General features: G+C 41.4%; 2 protein-coding genes across 2 annotated transcripts; one reads left to right on the forward strand and one right to left on the reverse strand.

Moving 5' to 3' along the window:
• On the reverse strand, positions 487-2091 carry LOC109839282. The gene is made up of 3 exons (XM_020407711.1): positions 2046-2091; positions 826-1446; positions 487-725 (listed from the first exon to the last, which is right to left on the reverse strand). The coding sequence occupies exons 1-3, from the start codon at positions 2089-2091 to the stop codon at positions 487-489; spliced, it is 906 nt and encodes a 301-aa protein (XP_020263300.1).
• Positions 2119-3213, forward strand: LOC109839283. Its single transcript, XM_020407712.1, has one exon. The coding sequence runs from the start codon at positions 2119-2121 to the stop codon at positions 3211-3213; it is 1095 nt and encodes a 364-aa protein (XP_020263301.1).

Genomic DNA, 11437 nt, shown 5'->3' on the forward strand with positions numbered 1-11437 from the left:
TTATCTAATCTTACATTGGTACTTATTTTGACTTGGTAAGGGCATCTCCAACCCTTTGCCTCAAAATGGTGCAAATTTTGCACCAAAATGGTGCAAAAGTCACATCTAACAGTAATTCATCTCCAACCCATTGCACCATTTTTTTGCACCAAAAAGGAATATTCTCAGTATCTTTCTTTTTATCTACTTTTATATGATTATTTTTTATCCCCTATATTTTTAACTATTTCAACAATTAACCTCACATATCAAATTTTATTTTTTCACATATTTTCCAAACAAAATAATTTATTATTTAAAAAATTAAACTAATAAAACAATAAAATATTATATACCTATTATTAGTATTGCCAAAATATTACATTCAAGAACACAACAGAAAATAAAATGTAAGAAAATAATTAAACATTAACAACAATGTAAAAATTACAAATTTAGTATGCTCTTAACTATCTGAATTAGTGTATTCCTCCCATAGATGATCTATCAATGCATTACGAAGCGCAAATGGGCATCTTTATCCTTGATTTTTCCGTAATGTGCAATAAATTGAGTAAATCTTGTAGTTTCATCTGCTACCATATCAACTTCTGGTGTTGGTGCTTCCCTCACTTCTTGAATTGGTGCATAAAGATCACGTTCATCCTCGATTATCATATTGTGCATAATAATGCATGCAGTCATTATGTCATGTAATACATGTTTTTTCCAAAAACGTGCTGATCCTGCCACGATTGCAAATCGTGATTGGAGAACTCCGAACGCACGTTCTACATCTTTTCTACATGCTTCCTGTTTTATGGCAAAATATTTTTTTCTTCCTACCTTGTGGTTGTTGGATTGTTTGTACAATAGTAGCCCATTTCGAATATATATCATCCGCTAAATAATAACCCATATTATACTCTTTTCCTTGAATAACATAGTGAGCGGGAGGAGCAATACCTTGAGCTAGGTTAGAGAAAAGATTAGATGACTCCAGCACATTGATATCATTATTAGTGCCTGGCATACCAAAATATGCGTGCCATATCCAAAGATCATAATCTGCCACAGCTTCGAGGATAATAGTTGGTGACCCACTACGTCCTGTGTATTGCCCAGACCATGCTGTTGGACAATTTTTCCATTTCCAATGCATACAATCAAGACTTCCTAACATTCCTGGAAAACCACGTTTTTTTCCAATATAGAGTAGCCTAGCAATATCGTTAGCGTTAGGTGTTCGTAGATACCGCTCTGCGAATATTTCCACCATAGCACGACAAAATTTTGTCATACTTTCAATTGCTGTTGACTCACCTATTTTAACGTATTCTTCCGTAGCATCAGCTGGTAGACCGTATGCCAGCATGCGAAAAACAGCTGTTACTTTCTGTAACGGTAATAATCCCATTCTACCAAGTCCATCACTTAGTTGTTGGAAGTAATAGTCATGATCTTTCACTGCATCAACAATACGAAGGAAAAATAATTTTTTACTTGTCAATGATGCACAATGTGCTTTTGTAAGTGGGAGACTTATTTCAAGTAATTTTTTACTTGCACATGAGTTATTCAAGCACTATGGGAGGAAAAATAATTCCCCTAGAGCTATTTTAAATGTTGATCATAGGAAGGCTTTTGACACTATTGATTGGGAGTTCATAAGGAGTATGTTGATTGGTTTGAACTTTCCCAACAATATGGTCTGCTGGATCATGGAATGCATATCTACCCCGAAATTTTCTTTAGCTTTGAATGGTGGACTACATGGTTATTTTCATGGTGCAAGAGGCTTGAGGCAAGGGGATCCTCTCTCCCCCTATCTGTTTGTTATAGGGATGTAATATCTTTCCAGGAAACTCAACACTCTTAAGGATGATTCATCTTTCAAATATCATCCAAAGTGTTCTAGGTTGAAGATTAATCATCTGATCTTTGCTGATGATTTGTTGCTGTTATGCAAGGCTGACATGAATTCTATTGCTAAAATCTTCACTTGTCTTCAAGAATTTGGACATGTTTCTGGACTGGAAGCCAACTCAAACAAATGTGCTGTGTACCTGAGTGGTGTATCTGATTTATCTCAAAGCTCTGACATGCAACCATCTCAAATTCCCTGAAGGAGTTCTGCCAATGAAATATCTGGGCCTACCCCTGACTGCTAAAAGACTCTCATACACTGACTGTTCTAGTCTTATTGGTAAAATTTACAATCAGTTTCAAACCTGGCAACAAAACAAATGCCTGACCTATGCTGGAAGACTTGAACTGATTAAGTCTGTTATTTTGGGCATTCAAACATATTGGCTAAGCAATTATATCCTCCCAATCAAAGCTTTGGAAAAGATTGATAGTTTGTGTTCTGCCTTCCTATGGGGGCACAAATTTCACTTAGTTAACTGGGGTTCTGTTTGTCAAGGCAAGGAATATGGGGGTCTGGGCATTTTCTCAGCTAAATACTGGAACTATGCAGCTGCCACTAAGCTTTTGTGGTTGATTCATCTTAAAAAGGATCTCCTATGGATCAAGTGGGTACATGGCAACTATCTTCAAAATCAAAATGTTTGGACTGTTCAACCCAAGACAAATGACTCATGGATGTGGAGGCAACTTCTTAAAATGAGGGATATGCTTGTGAGTAAATTTGGGAATGTTGTTACTGCTAGAATAGCAGATTGTTGCTCTGATGGCAAGCTTCTCTTATCTGCAGTTTACAGTGTTCTTCTACAACCTACTAATGCAGTTGCTTGGGCTAAAACGGTTTGGGATGGCTTTCTATACCCTAAGCACTCCTTTGTGCTTTGGCTAGCTTGTCACTCTAGACTTCTTACCAAGGATAGACTGTGCAGAATGAACATTTTGAGCACAAATCAACTTTACTGTGTGCTGTGTGACAGACACCAGTTAGAGACTAGAGATCATATCTTATTTGAATGTCAATATTCAGGGGAAGTATGGAACTTGGTGATGAGCTGGTTGGGATATAAATGGAGGTCCTGCACATGGGACTTGTTATTGCACTGGTACTCTCAAAAATTGAAAGGAAAAAGTCCTATGAAGAAGCTGAAAAGGATGTGCTTATCTGCTGCTGTATACATGATTTGGAGGGAGAGAAATCTAAGAATTTTTCAAGACAAGAAGAGGCTACCTGCTCAAGTTTTCAGAGACATAAAGCTTTCGATTTTTTGTAAAATTCTAAATGATAGTTCACATGTACATATGAAATAACTACTTGAAAGTTTGTAATTTTTCTTTTGTTCTCCAGGCTTCTGGAGCTTTGTTTGACCTTATATGTTCAAATTTGGGAGATGAATAAAATTCACAGTTCATTGACCAAAAAAAAAAAAACAATACGAAGGAACAAACTTCTTGGCATCCGATATCGACGACGAAACATATCTTCTCCAAAACGTGGATTATCGGCAAAGTAATCTATGACCAAATTCTGATGCGCATTTTCTCGATCGCGGTTGATCACTGCATGACCGGGAATTGAGCCACCATGGATCGGTTGGTAGTTGTGTTGATGTAAACTGTTAACGAGGATCATGTTGTTGTTGATGTACTCACAAATTACTTCTTCGGTTTCATCAATCTCTGCAATGATATTGGACAGAAAATTATCATCATCCGAAGATGAAGATGATGATAAGTATGATGGACCTCCAACATCGAAATTCATTTTTGAAGTAAGAAAAGAATGACTGAAGTATGCAGAAATGGAGAATAATAATTTTAACACAACAACGAGTAATTGTGTGGATGTACCTAATCTAGTATGCTATTTATAAAACTTTGCTTAGCTGTATACATTGAACAATGTGTAAAGTTGAGCTGATTTTAGGAAATGCTTTCCAGCTGTTATCAATTTGTCACAAAATTCAAATTTGCTTTTAGCTGTATACGTTGGACAATGTGTAAAGCTGACCTGATTTCAAAAATTGATTCCTACTCGTACAAAGCTTTCACACAATTCAAGGAGAGCTGAGCTGTGTATACGTTGGACAATGTGTAAAGCTGACCTGATTTTAAAAATTGATTCTCACTCGTACAAAGCTTTCACACAATTCAAGGAGAGCTGCGCTGTGTATACGTTGGACAGTGTGTTAAGCTGACTTGATTTCAAAAATTGATTCCCACTCGTACAAAGCTTTCACACAATTCAAGAAGAGCTGAGATGTGTATACGTTGGACAATGTGTAAAGCTGACATGATTTCAAAAATTGATTCCCACTCGTACAAAGCTTTCACACAATTCAAGGAGAGCTGAGTTGTGTATACGTTGGACAATGTGTAAAGCTGACCTGATTTCAAAAATTGATTCCCACCGACAACGTTGGATAATGTGTAAAGCTGATCAGTTTGTACAAAATGATTCAATTTCAAATGTTGACCACCGACAAATTCAAACCAACAGCAAATTCAAATTCAAATTCAAATTCAAAGATGCGTACGAGCCGATCAATTCGTTCTCGAATGGAAATCATAAGTAATGAAGTAAGGAAATTGAATGCGTGCTTGAGACAAGTAGAGAATCTGAATCCAAGTGGTGCTTCAGATGAAGATATTGTAAGTATTCTATTAATTATCGTCTGAATTTTATTATTATTGTTGAAATACATAACTTGATGTTCACTATAATTTACAGTTAGTTCGAGCAAAGATGTTTTATGCAAGAACCGAAGTACAAAAAAGGTTTCAAATTTGATCATGTCTGGAATATGGTTAAAATTTTTGAAAAATTCAAAGATGATGTCCCCACAGCAAGACAAGTTGGTCGAAGACAATCCCAAAGTGTGAACTTCGACTCGTCACAATCAGATAATCTCACTCCGGAATCTCCTATATCAACATCTCCTGGACTGTCATCATTTACTCCATCCGAACGACCTATTGGAGTAAAAAAAGCTAAATTGAAAAGGAAAAATGATGATCATGAGTCAAGTGTAGTAGACTCCATCGAGACCTCCAGCAACCGACTTATAGACAGGTTAGACAATGCGAGCTTGGACAGGCAAGTAGGACTCCATCGAGACCTCCAGCAACCGACTTATAGACAGGTTAGACAATGCGAGCTTGGACAGGCAAGTAGCGTTTGATATCGAACGAGAAAAGATAGCCATGAAAAAAGATAGAGATGAATGGAAAATTATAATGAAAGATTTGAATTCCTTTGCTGATCCAAACGTGCGTGAGTACGTTCGAGCTCAACAGATTAAAATAATACAAAAAAAAATCAACAAGAACAAGGGTCTGCTTCTAATTTTGGTAATTATTTCAATGATATTGGGCACTCTGGCCCCGATCTACCAGATTATTGAGAGTTGCTTGACCATCTTATGTAATGTTCCATGTTTAGTTTGTATTTTATGTTTTATTTTAATGAAGTTTTATATTATGTGTGTCAGTTTTTATATGTTATGTATTCCAGATATGTAATTTATATTTGAATTATGTATTATGATTGCTCTTTATAATTCATGGGACTTTACTTATAATGTCTAGATTTTAATAGTATAATTAATAATAATGTCTTTTTAATTTCAGCATTATTTTTATTTTTAAAAAATAATTTATTTTGTCTAAATTATACAATTGGGGTAAAATTATAAAATTTAAATATTATTAGGGTTGTTTTATACATGTAATAAAATAATTGGGGTCAAGTTGTAAATACATAAAAATATGAGGTAAAATTAAAAAAAAAAATAAAAAAAATAAAAGAAACAGTAATGCGGAGATGAACAGTGCGACGCCAAATATAGCGTCGCGCTGTTCATCCCCGCTAAAATGCAGCGAGAATTGGCGCCGCGTTGGAGCTCCGGAGCAGCGGCAAATCCGCTTTTTGCGGCAAAATAGCGTCGCGTTGGAGATGGTCTAAGAATGTTATACTACTGAATAGTACCAAATTGGAATAGTCAAGCTCAGGGGATACTGAAAAAAAAAACAAATAAGAACAAATAACAATCAAAATAAAATAAAATAAATAAAACAAAACAAAAATCACGAAAAGTAGGATAATTAAAAGGGGATTGACAGTTGGAATCAGTTGTTATGCCGCGTAAGCGCGTGTGGACGGTGACAGTTTACAGTTGAAAGGACAGTGGGTCCCACGTACAGCTCATCAACTGTCAACCGTCTTGAGATTTGAGTCGCTCTTGTACACTGCGCTTTCCTCTCGACCCTCCCCTATCTTTTTACAAGGGACCTTTCAAGCAGAAAGGCTTCAAATTTTTCTCACGCGCGTTTAGTACGTGTTTTTCTTCTGCTTTTAATTTTTCATCACTAATTGGCTTTGTTTTGCCTGGCTGGCAACACTGAGTGAGATTAAGTTGTGAGCACCCCCCGATCAATCAAAGTGAAAAGATTGAATCCGTGGCTGATTCCACGTCATCTGGGGTCAACATCCCCATGGCTCTTGGAGTTGCCCTGTGGTTCGTTAACGTCACCATGATGCAACAATTATTGGACTCCTCATAAACCTTTGACAACGTCTAATTCTGGGAGTGGGGAGAAAGGAAAACTTGCGTTAAGGTCTTAAATATAAAAAACCAACGTGGTCCGACTTCACGTATTATTTCACTGTAGGCTGTCTAAAAATCACAATGGATAGCTGATCCATATCAAGCTCCGACAATGTAAGTCACAATCAGACGACTTTCTAATCACTGCATCCGCAACTCCACAATCGCCACAAACACGACCTCATTTCTGAGATGATTGATCTTGATGGCTGCGACAACAGCATGACTAATATTATATTAGCAGCTATTAGAGATGCTGATGAGCAGTGTAATGATTTTAGAAATAAAAGGTTGGACTTAGTTGGTGAGTTGCTTGGTAGAGAGCTGTGGGCAAATATTCATCTTCAAAACACTATGGATGTTGATTCCCGTCAAGTTCCTACAACGAAAGCTACAATCAAATAGCTTTCGCGCCGACAATCGAAAGTTGGTGAGTTGCTTGGTAGAGAGCTGTGGGCAAATATTCGTCAAAATACACTATGGACGTTGATTCCCGTCAAATTCCAACAACGGAAGCTACAATCAAATAGCTTTCGGGTCGGCAATCAAAAGCGGCAAATAGAGGACTTTTCACATAGATCGAGAAGAGTTACAATTCAACGACACTTCCGACAACTAATGAAAACTCTATTCAGCGGTCTTCACAATCTACGGTGAAAGTTTTAATCTGACGACTTTCATACCCTACAACAGCTAAAGTCAGGATTACTGAACAACGGTCCCCGCAACGCTTCACAGAAGAAGTTACAAGTCAAAAAGCTCCTTCTGAAACGCGGATGTCATCCCCGCGTTACAACTTGGGAAGTGCAGGCGACCCCCGCGTTTCCAAGCCACCCTCGCGTTCGACGGAGTCCAGCCAACACCGACCCCCGCGTTTCTAAGCTACAACAAACCAAAACGCGAGCGACCCTCGCGTTCATCAATGTTCAGCCAACACCCAACTTCGCGTCTCAATTCTAAGAGGCGAAGTTGGGTTCTGAACGCCAGATTGGGCGTTTTGACTTGTTCAAACACAAGCCGAACGACCTCAAAACCTTTATCCCACGTTCTGAGGGATTTTCGCCCACTTAGGAGCGGATTTAGAGGGAAGTTACAACCTCTAACCCCCCTATAAAAACTCAACAAACTCAACTGAGTGAAGGGTTCGATTTTTTTTGGCTCAGATCGACCACAGGAGGCGAGGGGTTGGATTTCGGAGAATCTAAACCGCACAGGTTAGAGATTTTTCCAGTTATCAAAACCAGAGGATGGCTTTTTTTGATGAGGAAGATCTCAACCACTCAGGTTTGGCGATTCAACAGCAGCAGCGAAATCCTTGGAGATAGGATTTTTGAATCAAGCTCAGAAGATCAAATCTGAGAGGATTCTTCAACAACAGAATAATGGCTTGATCATTAACCGAATTTTCGGTTCTAACAACTTTATTCACAGAGTTCTAACTCGTTCAGAGTTCTTAAACTCATTCAGAGTTAAACATCAAACTTTCCACAGAAGTTCATCGTTCCCACGAGATAAGAGACGGTCGGATCGTCAACGGAGAGCAAATTCAACGCGAGCAATCGAAGGAGGCATTCCATCGCTACCGAGAAGAACCCAGTTTTAAACAAAGGAGAGAATCAAATTCGTTCTCTTCTCTTTTGTAATCAAGTTGTAATCGGAATCAAAGAAATACAAGTTAATTTTCTTTATTCTTTTCATTGTAATTTTTCCTACAAACAAAAGATGGCGACTCTGCTGGGGACTAGCTTTTCCGACGAAGAAGTGGTGGCGCAGTCCGACGTCCACCTCATGGGAACGACAATAGAAACTCTCGTCGTAGAGTTTGATCAAGCTAAGTACGATGAAGCCTTATCCTCAGGATCACTTAGCCCCAAGGCTAAGCACGATGTCCGCGAGACCTCCAAGAAGGTCAATTCTGTTGTTGAAGTGTCGAAGAAAGCCCTCTCCTTCGGCCAAGAACTCAAACTGGCTCTGCTGGCGGAAGATGCCACATCCGCGTCAGCAAGACGTTCTTCGGGCCACAAACGGCCTCTGGAGGAAACGAGTTCCATAAGCGTCAACGACGCTGCTGCTAAGGCTTTGAAACAAGCCAAGAAGAACGCCGCTCGCCGACGAAGAAGATCCATACAATGAGCACATCTACGTGAAAGCCGACTGTTGGCCCAACGCGAAGATCGCGTTTCTGAAAATCCAACCGAGCCTAGCGTTCCCAAAGGAGAACGCTCACTTCGCGGCAACGAGCCCAACTATGAGCCTCGGCTTCCCAAAGGAGAACACTCACTTCGCGGCAACGAGCCCAACTATGAGCCTCGGCTTATACAGCTGAAACGCGACCCTGAATGGCGTGTTGTTTCTTCAAAACGCAGCCCTCAGAGGGGAGCTGCCAAAACCAAACACGACCCCCAGGGGCGCATTCCAATAGAACATGACTCTCAGGAGTCTGTTTCACCAATTAAACGCGACCTTCAGGGGAGCGTTCAACCTAAACGCGACCTTCAGGGGAGCGTTCAACCTAAACGCGACCCTCAGGAGAGCGTTCAACCTAAACGCGACCCTCAGGGGCGCGTTCAACATAAACGCGACCCTCAGGGGCGCGTTCAACCTAAACATGACCCTCAGGGGTCAGTTTCATCATTTAAACGTAGGCCTCGACCTAATGTTTTCAAAGCTAAACGCGACCCTCGCGTTATCCTTCAAGAAAACGATCTTCAAGAGGTCCGTCAGGTTCAGAAGAATCAATGTGGCTTCAAAATCCACGTTCAACGAGAACCAATTTCACCTACCCAAGGGCATGGGGTTCCATCTCCGCCTCCAAGCCCGGGGAAAGTTTCCTCCCAAGTTTCCGACCTACGAGAATTGTTGTCGAGAGGAAAACCAACAATACAAGCAGCTCACTCATGTCAATGTGAGAGGCTGATTTCAGCAGTCCTGTCAGAATGCCCTTGTTGTGCATCCACACCACGACAGTCCGTATTCGACAGGTTGACGAACGTCGTTAGGCCTGCCAAACGACAACGCCGCTACAGAAAGAAGACAGCTGAAGCGGAATACCCTCAGGTCACTATCAATATGATCGGCCGAGGGAAAGCTTCGCATACTGACTCCGATGAGTCGCAAGAGAGTCATCCCCTGACTGTCCGAGAAATTTATGACCAGTTCGAAGGAGTATATCAGAATACTCGGACTCGGACAGGAGCTATTCGTCCGGTTAACTATCAAAAGTTAGCCAAGGGCATTGCAACAAGTGATGAACATTCGGCAATAACCGAATCTCAATCTTCAAGCTCTGTCGGAGCACGGGAAGTCTCCGCTTACATGACAGGGAACCATGAAGACATAGCCAAAAGAGTGGACGAACATCATGTCATGCTCCAGGCGCAGCAGGAGACACTTCTCCAGTTAAAGGATATGTTGGCCCAGCTCCTTGCCGAAAAAGACCAAAAACCTGAATCTTCCCGGAGGACTACTTCAAAGGGAAAACAAAAAGCGACCGAACATTCGGATCGTGAGACTCACCACCTAGGATCCTCTTCCGAAGGTGAGAGAGAGATGGAGAAAGAACTGCACCCTCAATCTACCAAGGTGGATGAACTGGAAGCTCGCCTCAACGCAATCGCCAACCGAAGTGAGCTTCGCGAAGAGGGAGTAGTGCGGCCTTACCCTGCTGAGTGGGATACAGCTCCCTACCCACCGAAATTTAAGGCCCCTACCTTACAACCGTTTGATGGCACAGGATCGCCAAATCAGCACATCTACTACTTCAAGTCCCAAACTGGGGATGTGGTAGCAAACGACGCCATCCTGACGCGCTTGTTTATCGGCACTCTTAAAGGTGTCGCTTTCGAATGGTTCATGAAGCTGCCTGCTGGATCTATCCAGAAATGGGTAGACCGGGAAAGGCTATTCTTGTCCAGGTTCTTTGAGGACGATACAGAGGTCTCAGTCCCAACTCTTCTCGCCACTAAGCAAAGGAAAGGAGAGTCCATCAAGGCCTATGTGGAGAGATTCCGCAGCATGGCATTACGATGCCCCTCAGGTATGCCCCAATCAACTCTGGTTGAAACTTGCAGGCACAACCTGCAGACCCAGCTCCTTGCTCAAATGGGGGTGGCAGAATGTCGCTCCTGGAGATAACTAGTTTCACAAGGAGAACAAGTTGAAGAGATAGTGGCGCGAGTCAAAGCTGAAGAAGTGTCACAACCCAAGCCGCAGCAGCAACGCAATCAGCAAAATGCCCAGCGGTCTAAGGGAAAGGAGACTTTGGCAGCCGACTACACGCGAGTACCACCGCCGAATAAGCAAGGCAAGGCGCCAAATCAGCAAAGAGCGCCCAAGCAGTATTCGTTCAAAGAGGAGCATGTGGATACCTTATTCCAATTGCTTCGAAAGAACAACAAGCTGCAATTACCTGAGATCAGAAAGCCGGATGAAGCAGGGAAAGTGGATGACCCCAACTATTGTCGTTATCACAGATTCCTTGGACATCCTACCAAAAAGTGCTATGTCTTCAAAGACATCTTGCAGAATTTGGTGAATGCTAATGTACTCATCTTGAAGCCGGAGCAGAAGACCGTATCAACTAATATGATAACGGTCCAATTCGGTGACTTTCCCCCGGTGGTAACTGCGAACGGCGTCGTCCCCATTCGCAAGGGAGAAATGCACCTGAAGAATGTTGACCCGCATAGTCAGAAAGACAGGGGGTTAGTGCCCCTCACTACCCAAAAAGGGGAAATCATGTGGGTCCACCCTGATCTACTAGGAGATCAACAATGGACGAATACTTCGTCCAAAAAGAAAGGAGGCAAGGCTAAGTCTTTCAATATGATTAACCCCTCCATTGCTGAGAATGATGACCACCTCAAACCTCTTACTGATTCAGAAGAGGAGAGGATTGCCCTGGCAGCATACCCAGGAGACAACCCTGG

This window comes from Asparagus officinalis, chromosome 4 (assembly GCF_001876935.1).
Source record: "Asparagus officinalis chromosome 4, Aspof.V1, whole genome shotgun sequence".
In the NCBI taxonomy this organism is placed as follows: Eukaryota; Viridiplantae; Streptophyta; class Magnoliopsida; order Asparagales; family Asparagaceae; genus Asparagus; species Asparagus officinalis.